The following is a 19629-nucleotide window of genomic DNA, read 5'->3' as shown; positions in this document are numbered from 1 at the left end:
AAAATTATTATAATTATTATATTATACTATACAAAAGAATTTCATATACGTGTTAATAGACCGATGAAAAGATCTAGATTGAATACAATAAAAAAAATTATAATTATTATATATATATTATTATAAAAATTATTATATTATACTATACAAAAGAATTTCATATACGTGTTAATAGACCGATGAAAAGATCTAGATTGAATACAATAACGTTAAAACAAAAAATTATAAGATATGCAAGAGAAGAGAATTGTTAAATAAAGTCCGCACGTGTTATTCACTGGTGCCCATTTGATTTCTATGTAAAAGCCTTATCATACACCTAGTATAAATAGCTGGAATAAATCAAATATTGCGAAGCCTTTTTATGCTAAGCGAGCTTCACGCTATCGTCGAAGACACCGGGACGTACATCTTACGATAAGAATGTGACGATGAAAAAGGTCGAAGCCTCGCATGCAATTTCCATTCTATGCAAGTGAACGTTTCGCGATGAAACGTACAGATTTCTTGGGAAATTTTAAGGGAACACTTGTGAATTTGCACCATGTACGACCTCGACACAGGCGCGATCGAAGGTTGCGATTGCATGAAAAATGTATTCGTATACTATTGTTCTTATTGCTGTTAAACGCGTACGTTATTACGGGTCCGCCGCGGGGAATAACGGTAACGGAAACCGCCGGGGATAGCATTACGACATTATCTCGATGTCGAGTGACGATGACTGATATAGGAAGTGCGACAATCACACGTAACGCGTGATCTCGAGAGGTGTGCGCGTATCCGATAAGCGGAAAAGAAAATGCATCTGGGAAAAAGAATGCATCAGATAGCGAGACGACAAATATCGCGCGCGCTATGTGAAAGAACATGTCGAGAAAGTGGCGTTACAGGAAAATTATTCGCATGAAATTAATAGAGCAATCAACTGGAATCGCAAATATCGCAGGCGTCTCGGTAGATATTGAAAGCTTCGTAAAATGCGATATCGCGTAATTATCCCTCTCTGGTAATTATTCTTATATTATTCCTAATATTCTTAAGTGCTGTTCCTTATGTGCCGCATATTATTCCCCCTTCGCTAATAAATAATCGAGTCTGCGAGCAATCTGCAATTTTTTTGATCAATTAGGTTACATATATGTATATCTCACGTAAATTGCTTTTCATTATAATATGTGTAATCACGATAGTTAGGACGAATAAGGCGCATATGCGTGCACATGACTGTAATTTTCTTTACAAGTTTTTCCTAATTTCTCCTACTAACGAAGGAATACTCGGAATTGCAGCGAGAAACTCGGAAGTAATGTATGCAGTTTTTGTCGCAGGAAATGTCAGGTGATAACGGAAAGTCATTTTACATGCAACACACACAGGTATTGCATGTAAATTCGAGGAAAAAAGGTAATACGCGTCGCTACCGTCATTGACTTTATAAATATTGTGTATATTTGCGATCCGAGACTTTCCGTGGAAAATAGTTTGCGAAAAATATAAATGCGATCCTCATCGCGTTTTTCGCGTATCGTTTTTGTTAAGTTTTGCGCCGCTTTACATTACGAGCTGTGTCAAGATAACGCATACGTCAACAACGTCGATTTCTTATCACCTGCATGACACATGCATTTGTACACATGTGTCGTCGCGTGTTTTTCTTTCTTATGTAACAATCGAATTTGTGCAGGCAAATATTTTTTTAACGGAAACAATATCCGCGTAGCGAGAAAATATCGCTTAATTCGACAAAATCTTTGCACAATTGTACAGCCGACAATTTCAACGAAAGATGCATCGTCAAAAATACATGGAATAAAGAAATCATTTGTTTAGATACTTGCCAAAATATTTGCGCGTCTATCTAAAGATTATTCCAATAATTTATCTAAAGATTATTGGAATGGGAACGTAGTCACGATAGCGACTACGATAGCTATTCGGCGAATGGATACTAAATCCAATCTTGCGTTAATTTCTGCAATTTGCCGACCAAAACTGTGCCGCTGGAATCGCAAACAGTCGGTATAGATTTAACGTGAAACCGCAAATTCAAGACAATTCTCCGCATGGGAAAGTGGCACGGAGATAAAACTCGGGCGAAAATTCATCAAGTCATCCTATTAATCTCCTTCCACGTTTCTTCTACTATTTGCGGGCTACTTTTCGTGTCTTATGGCAATACAGTTCTCTACGGCTTCTCGTTCGAAGATATTGACTACTAGCGGGATATTATTCGATGAGTTAATATTAGCACGAATTGATGATTCATGACTGTAAAATTGATATCATTTTCAAGATATAGAATGATTTATCGTCTTGTCTATTAATATTTATTTATCACAGATCCTTTTTAGATTGCAATATAGCTTTAACTTTTAAAAATATGTGCACCACAAATATTAAAATATCTAAGCAAATACAAAATTGAGAAATAACTATCGAAAATTTGTCAAACTCAAATTACTTTAATTCAATATAATTATTTCTTAATTTATATAATATAAAATAAATAAAAATAATATAAATATCTCAATCAAACGATTTATTCTTCGTTTGTCGGGCTCAGCGGGAATGCGCGACTTTTCGGGTACGAGCCCGTGCAAGTACGTGCGCACGTACTTTGACAGATGCGGAATGACGTGCTTCTAACGGATTTCGAACACGTGTCGCGTATCCGGCATATTGAGACGAAAGAGCGAATACGAAGAGCGCACGCTAATAACAAGGCGCGCTCGCCTCTCTCGCCGATCGCATACTCGAGTACTCACGTGGGAGTTTTGCGGGGACTTGGGATGAATCCAACCGGAGAGCCAGACCGGAAACATTCTAGCGTCGTGCCGATGTAACGCGTGTCCATACACGGTTGTGTCGCATTGATTATGTCGTGACGAGCGAGTGGTTTAACTCTCGTTCCGATCGTGATTGTATCGCGTTTCGACATCTGTCTAATTAAATCTGATTGTCGATATTATTTCGTTAGATCAGTCAAGGATTAACGCTCCTGATCAATGATCTTTATACTGACCACTTTCGATCGTTGGAAAAACATTGCGGATCGTCACTGAAACTTTGACGTTTACCGATTCGAGTTAAATAAAAGAACTGACTAATGATAATTGCGACGTCCGCGACAACACCGTCGTCGCTTATCGCGTTAATCATTATGTTATCTCGAATTATTCGAAGATGTCGGGGTCACTTTCTTAATCGACGTTGCATATATTCTAAAGCGATTAAAACACGCGAATTCTTTTATGTGTTCAATATATGTATATAGCAATCCAAATTCGAAATTAGCTCTCTATATTCGATTGTCAAAGTGATAAAATTGTGATAAAATCGTTCACACTTAATTAATGACACGATCGATAAAATTGGAGAGGCTGATGAAAAATATTCGAGAGAAATTCCTACTGACATTCCCTCGTAAATCGTAAGTAAGAATCGATGTTCGAGAAATCGAGCGCGTGTTTTTTATTTTTTAACGCGTTCGTTTACACCGGTGCTTACTCGCTACTTTCTTCATTCATTTCTCGCGACAGATGCGGAAGAGGTTTCCTCCCCCTTCGTGTGGACCGTAAAATGAAGAACGCGACTAGCGAGAGATGGCAGCTAATTGACGAGTATAATAAAACGGCTCTGAACAAGATATTCTCCTCTCGATAGTCTAGTTACGAGTTTCGTCAAAGCGTTTGACAGAGAATAACAGAAAAAAAGAAAAACGTTATACTCGGATAAATACGCGTTATAAATCTGTCATCATGCGAAATAGTGCGTAAGCGCGTCGCTTGCAAAAAAGCACACGCGGGAATTAAACCCCGTTACCCGCTATTCGGTGTAAAGCGTTTGCTCTCTTTACGCAAGATATACTCCGTCATCCATCCTTGTCGTCCGATTACTTGACAGATCGCGAATTTTCCACGAGAAATATTTCGCAAAAATCAAATAACTCTAATGCATACTCGATGTACGTTTAAAAAAAAATTGGAAGAAAAATGTCGCGATAAACAGCAAACATTTTTGCGATTTGTATCAAATGAGGAAGTTTAATCGAAATCTGACTTTGACTTGAAACTTAATTGCGGTCAATCAACCTATATCGATCATGTCATTTTATAGATAACATTGAAAAGCTTTCAAGCGCGCGCGTACCTTCCCTTATCCCGATGCGACAAGGATCACTTGTATACGGACTATTACGGGTCGGTTATAGGTGCCAATGAGTCTTTGACTTACGGTAATTCACGCGGCTTTGTTAGATATCAAATGGCGACAAGGCCGCGTTGGAAATAGCTTGTCCGTGAACAGAGATCTGAACTCTTTGCATTATGTCAGTAGATATGAGATATTGCCGAACAATAGAACAAGTTTTCTCAAAGTAAAATTTCGTATTCATCTCTTTAAAAAAACTTTTCGATATATTTATGTGCAGAAAAAAATGTATTCTTAAAGAAAAGAAGGAAAATTAAAATATAATTCCAATAAAATATAAGTCCAATATAATTAAAAAAATGTAAATTATAAAATATATTATAAAATTATATTTTATAATTTAATTTAGCTAATCTTAATTTTTAAATAATATTCTTAAATTCAATTGTATTATATTTCGCATTTACGGATATTTTAAATTTTATCTCATTTTTTAAGGATTCGGATATATCATTTATCCAAGGAAGCCGCATTAGAGCATTATAATTAGGAGAATCCTGCGATAGAGAACGATTCTTTTTTAGAGTAACCTAATCTTGGATGAAGGTCATAAGAGACTTCGTTAAATTGGACGGACATGTTTTTTCATTATACGATAAGCAGACACTTTTTTTTATCGTTAGGTAATCGATACAGCGGTATCGCGTATAGCGGTATCGTATGGTCGTGCCGTCGCCAGAGCTAAGCGGAAGCGAATTGTCCACCGGAACCGGTATTTCTTTCACGATCTGCTCAAGCCGTAACAAACGCAAAAAGAACGCGCGCGACGCTCTAAGTTCTAAGTACACGCTACAAACGTGATAATTAACAGGGTCAATGTACTTTTGTTAATTTTACATGCCACAAAAAATCGAATGCGGATATATGTAGCATAAATGCTAATTAATTATGTATTAATTTAATACTCCAATCCCAAAGTGTGTCACATTATTGTCGATATAAGCGAAGATAACCATTAATTTTACAAATAAACAATAAATTAACAAAATTATATATTGCTCAACTCGTGGTCGTTGCGCCGTTGCTCGATATTTCCTCTTCTTTCCTTGATTGCTCTTTCATGGCATTCACTCGCAAAATACGGTTAATTACGGTTAATTATCGTGTGCGCACTAATCAGTCGAATATGATGATGTGGCACTTTACACGACACTCCCGATGTTAATTTCATGCAACGCGCATTTTATTAATATATTTATGCGCCATGTGCAATGGCAATGTTATCTCTATAATTATATTGCTAATAAATAGTATACGATCTTGAGACAATTTTATCATTTCACGTAATAAAATAAATAAGTGCGTACTATATAAATAAACAGATAATTTATCATATCGTTTACACGAATCTCAAATAGTCGTGATATTTTATACGTATAGTTTCACGAGAGTTAATCAATTGCGTGATGATCACTAATTATGGTATTAATAGATAATAATTCTGTTTTAAAAAGAAAAATCACGACACACGGACCGGCTCATGCCGACCTACTCCGTCGAATGTTACCGTGAATGTGAATGACACAAGGCTACGCGCCCCGTAAAGGCCAGATAAACAACAACACACCATATACCACATACCACATGCCGTAGACGTTATCTCTCTCTCCCACTATAAATATAAACATGGAATATTTTACGTGTTCTCTTTGAATATTTGATCAATTGTTAATACTCGGTTCATGTATCACGATTTTTCGATTACTTTTATTACTTGGTCTACGATTCATACATTACTGCAGATTCTTAATCGGAAAATGATTAGCAAATTATACTTAAATCGGCGAATATTTTTAAATCCAAGCGTATTTAAAGGAATAATTATGTACCAGTAAATATTTTGCAATGAAATAATAATATACATATAATTTATATATTTCCTGTCCACCTATTTTATAACTCCTACTTTAAATAAATATATCGAAAAATCGACCTACTTTGATAAACAGCTGTTACCTCGATATATATTTAAAAGAATTTATATTTAAAAGAAGTGATAAATTATTATTACAATGCGATATATTTTTACGAGGGTTAATCATTTCTTCAAAAATATTTGAAATATATTCTTTATCTCGCCTTTTAAATTCTTTGTCAATTTCAATGTAATTTGCTAATCATTTTCGTATTAAAAATATGCAAATATATAAATCGTAGTATCACACAAGTGTGTAATTGAAATAAAACAATGATTAAAGTACAATGCGATATATTTTTACGAGGGTTAATCATTTCTTCAAAAATATTTGAAATATATTCTTTATCTCGCCTTTTAAATTCTTTGTCAATTTCAATGTAATTTGCTAATCATTTTCGTATTAAAAATATGCAAATATATAAATCGTAGGATCACACAAGTAATTGAAATAAAACAATGATTAAAGTATTAATCTCAGTCAATATCAATCGATTATTAATAATGAGTGGAGCATGAAATTGGCTATGTAATTTTCGAGTGTCGAGTAGATCGTAATTTTCGCATTTGTTCTTCTGTAGTAATATAATAAGGTATGTGCTGCATGCGATCGGGAGTACCGTGCAAAGTGCCACGTCAACGTAATATTCGGCTAATTAGTACGCGCCCGATTAACCGTGTTTTTGCGGGCGAGTACCATGAAGGAGCAACCAATGGTCAACAAGAAGAGAAGAGAAAACCCGGTGTAGCATCACAAATTTAACAATTTATAATTTTATTAATTTATTGATTGTTATTTGTATAATAAATTTTATATTAATATAGATTTTATGATCCCATTTTAATACATCGATGTGGAAATCTCGATGTTTATAAATATAATTTATGGGCTAATACAGAATCTTGTCTGTAAATGTTTCAATTTTCATATATCGATAATTTATTTTTTATTTATCAATCGACCGATTTACGCGATTTCGAAAGTTAATGTGTCTTGAGATCTATCGGATTCACGAAGAGGCGTTGCATAACCGAATTTTCGCATCGAATTCCTAGAATGTAATTCGTATGGGAATGCTGAATGCATGTAATCGAAACCACAGTTTCGCAATGCGTATAGCAAATATGCGCCAGCGGGGAAGCGTGTAACCGATCGGCGACCTTTACGAGGCTACGCTGATAAAAATCAAATCGAACGCTCGATCCGATGCCCTTAACATACTGCAACGGACGGTCCGGCAAACTATTTTTCTCGCGTTTTCTCGTCATCATACATCACAGGATTGAAGCTACCGTACAACAGAAGTAAGCATTGCGCATTTGAAGAAAACCGCAGATAGAGCGGTACCACATAATTAAATTGAAATGACTTTAACTGTTAGGGCACCTGACATGAATATAAGCTTTAAAAATAAGATGCTTTCAGTTGCTGAAAATCTCTTTCAACAAAAGTATATCCAATAAAAAATATAGATATAATTTCTATAAAATAATTTCAATATAATATGTACAACATATTTATATAATATATTTAATAATAAAACGGTAATTGTTGTATAAGTTTGCGTTATAGAAACTGAAAAATATGTGAGAGATTGACGTTTGATGTTAATATACATGTAAGTAAAAGAAAACGGAAGAGGGTACACAACACGCACATAATTTTCAATACGCTAGTAGCACGTAGCGAATTACAATCGTTTCTAAATGCAGCACGCATTTCGGATTTTATCATGGGGAGAGAAAGGTACTTCGCTATCGTCAGATGGCATACATACGATAAGCGATATAAAACGTTAGAGATGTAAATCGATAAAGAGAGAAAGAGACTTGTGCTGATGCAAAATGGAAAAAATCGTTATATCGAATAGTAATCGAGATGTATTTTAAAATTATTTCTTGTAATTATTCATCGCTATAATAAGTATATCTTTCATTTGGTGATAGCTCCGAAAAAAATACAGAGGTTAATAGTGGAGATAAATCAATCTGGGGTTGACTTTCCTCGGCAAAAATGTTATTCGCGATAATTGCGGTATCTTTTCTATTTTTAAATATTGTATATCCGCAATTTTGAATCTGATATAACTTCCTAACTCAGATCAAATCTCTCGATATCAGATAATATCACAATTAAGATCACATCTCAATATCAAGCAAGTTCGAAATTGAGCTTATCATTTTAAATTGTTACGCAAAGAAAAGATTCTTCGATTCCAAAATCCGAAATATTAATCTAATTAATCTTCCTATCTGATTAACCTTTATGGTTTTCCATTTTTATTTTACATCGAGTTCGATCCGCGTGGTAAGTTTACCGTTTTACTGCGGTAAAATCAGTGGGAATGCTCGCCATTTGCTCGCTGCAATGTTGTAATGCACAAGTCTGTGCACGGTACGTGGTAATTAATGCTGACGGTTAACTGTATCACCGACGTATGACTTCAATCGCCGAGTCTCGAGAATTTCTAATAGTTTTTCGTCTTTTTTTTTATGTTCGTCGAGAGCAACTCTAAACAAACGAAATAGGGAGCATATGTATCTTGCGAAAATTTTGTTTGCTATAAAGTATATACGTATCTTAGAGAGCAGCAATCAGTATTGTTCATTAATAAGAGCAGCATTGCCGTATAATATGCGGAAATGCATATATAGCGAGCGAGTTGAGTAAATACCGGACGGTATATTTATCTAACTGTACATTTTATAAAAGATGTCACACCGTTTACACTTCCGCTGTTACATTAAGTTTCTTTCTTAACTAGCAATTTATTTCTAATTAATTACATCGTGCCATAAATTTATTTATTTATTTATTCATTCATGCTATAAATTTATTTATTTATTTATTTTTCTATAATTTTTGTATTCCTATATTTTAACTTAATTTTATTTCAAAATTATCTCATATAATTTAAACCACGTTTGCGTTTAAGATAAGCGCCATATACCATCATCGATGAGATCTGTTGAAAACAAGGCAAGCAATAAGAATTTTCTTCATGATTGCCGCTCGTGATTTGACGCGTTAAATGTCCGATAACTCTCGTCGATATCTTTCGCGCTTAAGTGCAGAATTGCATTCGTCCGTCGATCAGACGGGTAACGAGTTGTACGGCATGTAAAGTTCAGCGGTGGAGTTGCGCTCTCGTGGCAGTTTTATTTGATTACATAATTATTGAATAAGACGCCAGAGAGATATCGGAGACGGGCGGAGACGAGAAAGGCTGAGAAACGTGGATAACCCCGTGGACGTTACGCGCACATACACACACATGATATGTTAGGATCAGAGAGCTCTTTTGATATAAGCAACAAGACGAGTATTCAAAATCCCGCGAAGCAACATAAAAATATATTTCTCGTCATTTATTTATGTTATATTATAAGATTTTGAAAACATATATAAATTTCTCTTTCTGCGCATGCATATTGTATAATATATATAATATTAAACTTTCCAGAAGATAAATAAAGCAATTACTTTTATTTAAAAAATCATAGAAAATGGAAACAAATGTGTTTCGAACATACATATAGCACTTAAAAATATCTTCCCAAAATATAAATTTGCGAATGCTTTTTCAACTGCTCTGTTCCTTTATTATTAAAAAAAATTGTAAGGCCTCGTCTAAATTTAAAAAGCGATTATTTTATAAATTCGAGTCCCACTATCTCTCCATCCTCCCCGACGCGACGCGTCTTTTAATTACCTCCTATGTCGAAATTACCTTCTATCCTTATTTTTTATTAAAATAATATTTGAGAAAAAGAAAAGAAAGCACCCCGAATAATTTCACTGTACCAGACTCCCGTAGCTTCATAGAATGGTGTTGAATCCCGAGTGCGGTAAACCGATCCATCGCAATCGGGTCGATCGCGGCAGAGGGCCCTCAGGGGTGAAAGTCTTATGTCAGAGACATACGTCTTATTATGCCGGACACTGGCGCACGGACCCACGCAACGGAACGGATTCTGTTCTCCTACGGAAAGTCTGAGAGTGTATCTCCTACTCCCTCTCCTTAACGATCCTTAACTATACGGGAGAACGAGAGAGAAGAATAGAGATTTCCTCTCTTGCAATCTCGCGCGACTCGCTCACCTCTACAGAGATGCACCTGTAGATCGGAGAACGCGCTCTCGAAAGCGATTCGAACGGTTCCCATAAGGATAGCCATCACAGACTTGGTTCACATTCTTTGCCGAGACTAACAATAAGATACGAAATTTATAGCACGTGCCAATTTTTTTCTATTACATTCCAGTGTGGCTTATTTAAAATTTTTGTTATTAATTTTAACAAGAAATATTTTATATTTGTATTAAATATTGACAGTAATTTTTCCTACTAATTCGCATTCAATTTTTATTTGAGTCTCTGTCATTCAAGAGAGAATAATGACTTAATTTTAAAAAATTTATCTTATATATACATTATAATATAATTGTATAAATTATTATTCAAGTATATTTTACGTATGTCACAGGTGCATATAGTAAGTAAGTAATATAGGTATATAATGTATATATTTTCTTTTTTTATATATTATTATTTATTTGTACTCGTATAAAATAAAAATAAAATACAAATAAAATACATTTGAATAATAATCTATAATAATATTACATTATAGTGTATCTTTTATATCTCTAAATGATAAATATTAATGCGATATGTTAATAGAGTTTAACTAACTAGCCGATGCAAATAATTTTGTCAATATGATCCAGTAATATCAAGCAAATCGACGCGTGCCTACGCTCAACTTTTTTGACAAGCAGACCAATATATTGCGATATGTGACCGGGCAATAATTAATTAATTTATGCGATGGCCGTTGCAAACGAAAAAGGGAACTTGAAATTTTTACGCTCTCTAGACGGCCGAAGGCAAACCTCTCAATTATGAAATTTTCGTTCACCTTAATAAAAAAAGAAATAACTAGAGAAAAGGAGAGGAGAGAGAGAGAGAGAGAGAGCAACACGTAACAGTTCGATCCTCGGCAAATGCATTAACTGACAATGAGATATGCAACTTTCGGCCTTGTAACACATCGTCTTTTGTATTTTTCTACGACGTGTATATCGTTTTTGCACCGTTGTGAATTTCTGACGGTTGCGCAAGACGTTACAATGATAGCGCGTCCGATCGAGATTGTATCGCGTTTCCAAAGAGAAAAGCGCGGAAAGGAACGGATAAAAAGAAAGAAATAAAAAATAAACACAGGCTGTTCCAACTTCGATTTAGATGACGGATCATTCCTTGAATCGTTGTCATAGAGAGAAAGAGAGAGAGAGAGAGAGAGAAATTCGAAAGTAAAGGTACGCTAAATGCACGGTCGACAAGTGCCATTATATATGTATTTCGTGCTTATTTCCGTTCGCGGAAAACGCGATTGAAACGTATTGCGCAGCAACCTCGAAACCGTCACGATTGTGTAAAGCAATATAATTACCGGCGTTAGTCATTTGACGGATATAATAATCGATCACAGCCGCCTACACACATATCTCGCGATACCGATGCGATATCATCATTACCCTGGACGCGGAACTGGTGCATCGCGCGCAATTTTACCGGATTGATGCGGACACAAAGAGTGAAAGCACGTTATTATGGATACCGCTTTTACCGCAACTCGCCGAGTTTCCCGATTCCGTACAGGCGCATCCGCAAAGGCTTGAGTAAATGCATCGTGACTGATGACACTGTCGCATTCTTCCGGACTGACCGATGGTTATTTATACAATAATCGCGATGATTTTCTCGCACGATTGAAAAAGACAGAGATTTTGAAAGGATATGCGTCGCAATTTTCATCGAAATAGATTTAATAACACGAAATGGCAACAATTTTTTACGATAGCGCGTGTTTGTTGTTAAGAGTATTTAATTAAATTGTCCTGCAAGTTATCTTATTTAAAATTTTTTTTGATCTACAGAGATTGTGTGTAAAGATTCGTGCGAGGATGGAATCAAGTGGACTAAAATCAATCTTATCAGCTTGTCAATATTGCGAAAGAAAAAAAAAACGTGCGATGATAAGAACGCGCGTATGAAATGGACGAGTTAAATGTAAGATATATGTATAAATTTGCTAATACATAAAAAGAGATATTAATTAATCTTACTTTGAATCGTAACGTAATTATGGTATAAATTCAAAGTATCTATGAAGTCATACGATCCGCATCTAAGCAACATCTGTAAAAATGCTTTGCTCGATAACTCGACCGCGCCGCGTAGATAAAGATTAAGTTACGCCTATTGCAAATATGAACACTAAATGTTGCGTAGTAGAATGAAACATGTTCTTCGAACTTGTAATGTTCTAGTCACGATAAAAAGTACAATACATATGTTGCAAATAATATTTGATAATCTTAGTATATCCGCGGATTCAATTCATTTCTAATTTTCGATTGCAAAGAAAATAAAATGACAGAAATTTGGTAAAGCTTATTAAGGCGATTATAGAGTAGTAAACCATAATGATAAATTCGATTTTAATCTGTATTGGATAAATTGGAGATTCTTCTGCTACGTCAAAAGAATAGGTTCTCACGCGTTACCATCTCGTACTGGAAAGCGATAGAAATGATAGAAATTCGATAAAGATGGTGGTTAATAGTCGTAACCACCGCATATAAATTGGCTGGTTCGAGCGGTTAACTAACGTTAACCGAGATTAGTAATCACACAGCGCTCGCGAAGTTGAAAACACTCTTCAACTGGAAATATATCCGTCGTGACCCGAGGAAAGCGGAATATCGCGCCGCTCTCTAGTATTCTCCGAGGCTAAAACGTTATTTCACCTCTCGCATCTTTCTCGTGAAGCTCTTTCCTCTACAATATAACAGCGCATTAATCTCCCTAGTCTCACGAGTCATGAGATTCTATGAATCAAGCATCTCAGAAGTCAAACTGATTAACTTAAAAAGTAGAGTTTGGCTTCTAAGAGGTTCAATTGCTACAAGTTATAATAGGAATATATTATCAGAAATATGAATGGCATATATTACTAATTCGCTGAAATATTAATAGTTACGGAGAGAAACGACTAGATGATAAAATCAGAATGAAATTTCAGTTGGATTTTAATAAAAAATTTCATTTCAAAATTTAATTATAAATGATGAGAATATTGGAAAGTTGCGGTGAAGGTTGCGACTTTTCTCCTGACTCAATTTCACACAAAATCAGAGACGCACAATTTGTCATTTAAAAATCTTAAGATCACGCGAGTGGTTCCTCTGTGTACTAGTAATACGAGTGCTTATTACGTGAATATTCTGGACCGAATACGAAGGTTAAGAACGGCGGGCAGGGAAAGCGGAGAAACGAGTATGTGTTATATATATATTATATGCACTCACCGCGTACTTGTCCTTGTAGAAGAGCGAACTCGTCGACATGGTGGCACAAAACCGGTGGCGATGCCCGATTCTCAAATCGAAGATCACGTCGTCCTGGTCATCGTTGTCCGCTTCTACGATCGTCCCCTCCTCTTGTTTCCGCTCCGGAAATGCTCGTCGCACTTACACTCTGCACACACGAATGATGATAACGATAACGATATTGATATCAATATATGTCTATAGATGACAAGATAGGGATACGAGAACAGTTTAATTTAATGCGTCGCGTCTGGTATCATTTATCTTACAAACTTTGCACGCACACATTCGCATGATATAAGACTGATATATATAATCCGATTTTTTTGTTTAAGAATAAGAAACAGATTAATGTTACAAAAGCACATCTCTGAGAAATTATCTTTTTACATTTTACCACAAATCAAAAATACTTAATTAGCTGTTTTTTTACTCCAATTATATATAAATTGTAATTTATTAAATATATTGTATATAACATAGAATATAGACTATAAAAGTCATGTTATATATCATATTTTTGCAATCCTTTAGTAATATTTATTCTCAATTTTGTCTCTACATAATCTTAAATGTTTAAAACATTTCGCTGTTAAAAGATCCAACTTACGAACACTGAAGTTTTCACTTGTCGCGAGAGGAGTGTATGTATCTCCGCCGCCTAATATTCTTCTTAATTTCTCCTCTCTATTTCACGTGTTCTTATACAATCTCCTCGCTTATTCTCTCTCGTATTCCTTCCTCTTCGGCGAATTTTCCCGCGAAGAAACGTAACGCCGTATATGGCGTAAGGAAGCCGCGCGACTGCACCCGCGATCAATCGATCGAACGATCGACGACGCCTCTTCTTTGGTGACACGCAACTCGCGCGCGCGCCCACGCACGCATGCACGCACGCATGCACGCAGAGCGGAAGAGCGAGCGAACGGCAGATCGCACCTGAATCGAACCTGCGGGAGAAAGAGACTGTTAGTACCCGTCCGCGTGTCCAGTTAGTCGCGGCACAAGGATGCCCCCTCCTCTCACCCCCCTATCCCCCACGCCACGCGAGTCTCGTCTCCTCTCTCCCCCTCCTCCCCACCCCTCTCCGGTCCCCCTTTCCTTCCCCACACACGAATGACCTACAATCTACAATCTCCGGACTCTGCTTTGTTTGCATCTCTCTTTCTCTTCCAATATACGTGTGTATGTCGCGAGTCGTCGCGATATACCTATCGGCGTTTTTTTTTTTTTTGTTTCTCCCCCTCTTTCCCCCCCCCCCCCCCGCGGGCCGGCCAAAAGACGAGTTTGTAAGATCACCCAAAATTTTTACTTGTTTGCAAAACGTAAATTATTACTTCAACATCTTTAACGGGAAAGATAAAATATTCAAGCAATGAAGTATGTGCATAAGCATCATATATAGTTTGTTGAATAACTTATTACATAAATTATTGAACCGAAAGAACCGTGTGTATGTACGTACCTCGCAAGAGACATCGTGGAAAGAACGCCGTTACGTTTGAAGTTCGAAGTGAAGCGAGTTGCAAATTCGCGGCAAACTTTAGTTCCGTGGAGAGAGACCTCTGTAAAAAAAAAAAGAGGTAAATTTAAAAAAACTGTACGATTGATTCTTCAAAATTATAAAGATGATATTTCATGATAAATTCTGTCTCAAATAATAAATTAATAAATTTGCTTTACACGATCTGACATCGATCTCTGATCGATTACTAGAGATTTCTAAAAATTGGTTACATAAAATTAATAATAATCGACATACTTGGCTACTTGCGTATTTAATTCCCAAAAGTTTATGTTTACACACACATATACGAACAAAATATTTTTTAATATTGTTTCGCGAAGAATATTTCAACATTGTTCAGAAATTTTTTATATACATATACATGTGTATATATGTGTGTTTAAATAAATAGATAGTCTTATATTCCAGCTTTGTGTTATGGGTGCGCGATTTTAGATATACCTTTAGTGCCTTCTTTTACAATTTAAATGACAATCAATCGGATATTTTCGGTGTATTTCTTAAAGTAAATTTTTCTTTGCCAAGGTCAAACTCGCGTCAAAAATCCTTTCAAAGAAGCGCCATCGCGCGACTGCGCGCGCCGTCGTCGCAAGTCTCAAATCGCCGCGCGCACGCGCTGGTCCTCGATGGGTCGACGTCGAGTGTAGCGCGAGATCTCGAAGTGCAACGATCTCGAATCGAGTTCGCGTTGCGCGGTGCGTGAGCGCGCTGTGTGTTTGTTTCCCTCCCGTTGTGCGAAGCCAAAGTCTGAACATGACGCAAGAGAGCCAGTAAGTATAAGCGAGATCGGCGGTGAGAAAAATTGCCGCGAAGGATACACGCGGCCCCGGAATCCGTTGACGGGATCCGCGATCGCGCGTCCTCGTAAAAACCGGCACCGCGTGATAAACGCCGCGAGGATATCTTGTGCCGCCCCGTGGCTCTCGCATCCACCATCGCCATGTTGGTTGGATGACGGTATTATTGATTCTCGAAGTTTCCAGGCGGGATGATGCGACGTGCGATGCTTCTCTCGCCGATCGAGAAAGGAAAAAAATAATACCGAATGCGAATCCCTACTCGCGGTCCGTCCTGTCGCCCTCGACGAGGAGAAATTCCCCCCCAAATTCGCGTTCCTTCACGTCACGTCCTTCTCGTCTTCGAAGACTCCGTCGAACCGATCGAGTTCGGATGACTCTCATTTTTTCAAAGATGCGATTTCATCTTTATGACAATTAAAACGCGATCTCTTCGATCACGCCGGTATTTACAGTACCACGTGTGATACCGCGAACGTAATGATCCAAAAACGCCGAATCGCTACAGTCTCGAACTCTTGACCCTAACCTATAAGACGCGCAATAAGTCCGATATCGATATTTCGTGCACGTGGGAATTGAACAGGTAATTCGATCGCGCGATTTTCCGCGATTTATAATGAACGAGATAGTTTTACATGCGTGATGAAAATTCTGAAACAATGTTTCATTCATGTGGGAGAAGGTCTTGTGATGAAAATCATTGTAAACGTAGAAATTCGAAAAAGGAAGCCAGAGATCGTAAATTTTGATTAGAAGCCTCGTGCAAATTTGATTTATCTGTATAGCTTTTATTACTTGGGTTTTTTCCCAAAAGTCTGAGTGATATCCTAAATATCTACTAAAAATTTAATTCTTGTTAATATATATCTATTGAAAAAATAAGAATTAAAAAAAAAAGATCTACTTGCTATTATATATTATTTTAAATAAAAAAAACTTGTATATGTTTAATGAAAGAATATTATGGAAATGATGGGTTTATATAAAAAAATTTAATTTTCCCATTTTAGAAAATAAAGTATTATAAATAGCAAGATTTTCTACTGTATCTCATTTAATATTTCCTCCTTGTATCCTTTTCTAATTTTTAGGATACCTCCTCCACCAGTTATGTGGGCCCAAAGGAAAGATATCTTATTTGTTACAATCTGCTTAGAAGACTGTAAGGATCCTGTTATGGAAATTGAACCAGAGAAGATATATTTCAAAGGAGAGGGTGGCACAGATAAAAAAATGCATGAAGTTACAATTAATTTATATAAAGAAATTGAACCCAGTAAAACTGTAAAAAATTTGAAAGGTAGAACTTTTGAATTAATTCTTGCTAAAAAAGAGGAGGGACCATATTGGCCACGGCTAATTAAGGATAAAACAAAGGCTCATTGGTTAAAGAGTGACTTTAACAAATGGAAGGATGAAGATGATACTGATGATGAAGGTAGCCCACCTGATTTAGAAGAGGTAAGATCATTGTAGGACTTGGTCATAATTAGGACTTTAGTTTATATATATAATCAAAAGTAATTCTCAGATTTTAAATTATTTGAATAATTTACAGTCAAGTTCTCGTATTCACAAACGCATTTTAAACTTAACCTTCAATTGCACATGTGGGTCCTTGGAAATAAGTTTATTAGAAAAAGATAAGATAATTATTAACCTTGAACTGTATGTTTTCTCTAAATCCTAAATTTTTCTTAAATGGCAAGTAAAAATAGAAATAGATTTGTATCTACATCTTAAGATACTAGGCAGAGAAAAAAAACTGATACAAATATGATATACAATATCATTTGGGAGTTGATTTTTTCTCATTCATTCTTTTTCAATTACTTTTACATTTGTCACACATAAAAAAAAAATACTAGTGAGATTACAGACATGAACACACAATAATTAAATGCGCATTATTTTTATTCTACTTATTTATATGTTTATTATTAAAACATAAATATAGTTCGAAAAGGAAATGAAATGAAATTTGCTTAGTTTTGCTGAATTAATATTAGGAGGATTTGATTGTATATAATTAAATACATAATATATTATTATATAAAGAAAAGGAGATTGTTAATAAATGCTTTTTTTTTTACCTGATTTTACAGATGATGCGACAGATGGGTGGTCTGAGCGGTTCTGGTGACAGTAAGCCAAATTTCGATGATTTAGATGAATTAGGAGACAACGAGGCCGACAGCGATGACGAAGATCTTCCCGATTTATACGATTAAAACGATGAATAACCGCATCGATTAATTGATTAATTAATTATATTAAAAACGAATGGCAACCTAAGGATAATGCACAATTGGGCAATATTTCAGTAGGTTTCGCTGTTTGTATCTTCAATTGCAAATTCGTTATAAAATGGCCGTGTTGCAAGTAGCAAACTGGGCGCGCAAAATGGACTACAAAGAGAGAACAGTGTGGTAATGCAACTGAGGAACAGTAATACACAGCTCTCGAGGATTCTCCACACCTCACCCGCCTCCCCTTTTAGCCTGTAGTTCATATACTAAGTTATAATGAACAAGCTTTTTTAATAATATATTCTGTAAAGTAATAAGGAGATAAAAAAAGATAACAATACATGGAATAGTTCATTTTGGGAAATCCTACAAAGCACTATTGACAGGCATGACAAAATGTTATAAATGTTGTCTGTGAGATAAAAATATCAATACTTTATTTACTCTGTCTTTTTATTGAATTGAATTGTTCCGTCTATTCTCTATCCTCGTTAAAATATTCTCTTGTTCTCTGTGTAAAAACGAAATTGCACTCGAGATATTGAACGTTGTCTTGTTTCCTGATTATGAATGAACATAAAATATGTAATTATTTAACCGACGATGCTAGATGCTCCACGTAAAGCTAAATATCCAGCCGTTATATCCATCGGTAAACTGCGAACCGTTGAAAATTCTTCGGCAGTTGCGTAATATAATTTAGTCTGTGGATCAGTGTATCGTGCCTGTAAAAAAAATTTACGCAATTTATAGTTAATGGCATTAACAATATCTTCGAAGAACGTATAAAAGAAAGAAGGTTAGTTGATAAATATGACAGGAATCACTTACCGGTAATCCGGAAATGTCGGAATACTTCTTAGCAGGTTTGAAGCTTGGCGGTGCATTAATGGAACTATCTGAAATTTAAAAGAAATCATGGGCGTAGAGGTAATGTATTTTTCTCCACTCTCTCCTAAAATATTTGATTTTTGGTACTGTTTCATTTTTCATTATTTGTACAACTAGTTGAACGTCTTACAATTTCAATACCTTCTGACTGATATATAAAACACAATGACAAGAGAAAAAAAAATGAAGATTCTATCACTCTACGTACAGTGTTTTACTGTCACTGGCCATGGCAACGAACGTTCCTGAGCCAAAACTTGCTTCAACGAACGCCAAGTGCGTTTTTTGCCACTATTGCTTGTCGGTCGAAATTTCTGTTGGAACAAACGGTTCTTAAACACGGGCTGTGGTTTCTTGTTAGCATCTATCACTTCTTCGCTTGCCATTTTTCAATATCGCCTAAAACAAATGGATTTAATACATGAAAACAATTTTAGTTACTAATGAGATCAAGACTGTTGAGAGCTTTTATGAACTAGGGAGTTGTCATGAACGAATAAGAATATATTGCTAAAAATATCTGTCTGTATACACAATTTATAAAGAAGATACAAAAAGTATAGCTATAATTATTTATTATAAGCAAACAAAATTCAATATAGAGAATATAATTTTTTAAATATATTATATATGTAT

The 19629-nt window shown here is 35.7% G+C and overlaps 2 protein-coding genes across 2 annotated transcripts; one reads left to right on the top strand and one right to left on the bottom strand.

The window, feature by feature from the left end:
• Positions 1-15671: 15671 nt before the first annotated feature.
• Positions 15672-18541, top strand: LOC115241673 (prostaglandin E synthase 3). Its single transcript, XM_029817546.1, has 3 exons — positions 15672-15823; positions 16945-17314; positions 17959-18541. The coding sequence occupies exons 1-3, from the start codon at positions 15807-15809 to the stop codon at positions 18082-18084; spliced, it is 513 nt and encodes a 170-aa protein (XP_029673406.1). The 5' UTR covers positions 15672-15806; the 3' UTR covers positions 18085-18541.
• Positions 18517-19521, bottom strand: LOC115241674 (INO80 complex subunit C). The gene is made up of 3 exons (XM_029817547.1): positions 19202-19521; positions 18934-19001; positions 18517-18827 (listed from the first exon to the last, which is right to left on the bottom strand). Exons 1-3 carry the CDS (start codon positions 19377-19379, stop codon positions 18696-18698), a joined length of 378 nt encoding a protein of 125 aa, XP_029673407.1. The 5' UTR covers positions 19380-19521; the 3' UTR covers positions 18517-18695.
• Between the last annotated feature and the right edge of the window lie 108 nt (positions 19522-19629).

The sequence above is a fragment of the Formica exsecta genome, unplaced genomic scaffold, assembly GCF_003651465.1.
Source record: "Formica exsecta isolate Colony F162 unplaced genomic scaffold, ASM365146v1 scaffold501, whole genome shotgun sequence".
NCBI classification, from domain to species: Eukaryota; Metazoa; Arthropoda; class Insecta; order Hymenoptera; family Formicidae; genus Formica; species Formica exsecta.
Note: the sequence above shows the minus strand (reverse complement) of the source record. Positions and strands in the feature narration are given on the sequence as shown.

What these genes read in the sequence shown, in the direction of transcription:
- LOC115241674 (XM_029817547.1), bottom strand. Translation starts at nt 19,379, where the DNA reads ATGGCAAGCGAAGAAGTGATAGATGCTAACAAGAAACCACAGCCCGTG. An exon ending in GCCAGTGACAGTAAAACACT is followed by an intron (nt 19,002 to 19,201) that starts GTACGTAGAGTG and finishes TTTAAATTTCAG; the next exon opens with ATAGTTCCATTAATGCACCG. An exon ending in CCGACATTTCCGGATTACCG is followed by an intron (nt 18,828 to 18,933) that starts GTAAGTGATTCC and finishes TTTTTTTTACAG; the next exon opens with GCACGATACACTGATCCACA.
- LOC115241673 (XM_029817546.1), top strand. An exon ending in GCCCACCTGATTTAGAAGAG is followed by an intron (nt 17,315 to 17,958) that starts GTAAGATCATTG and finishes CTGATTTTACAG; the next exon opens with ATGATGCGACAGATGGGTGG.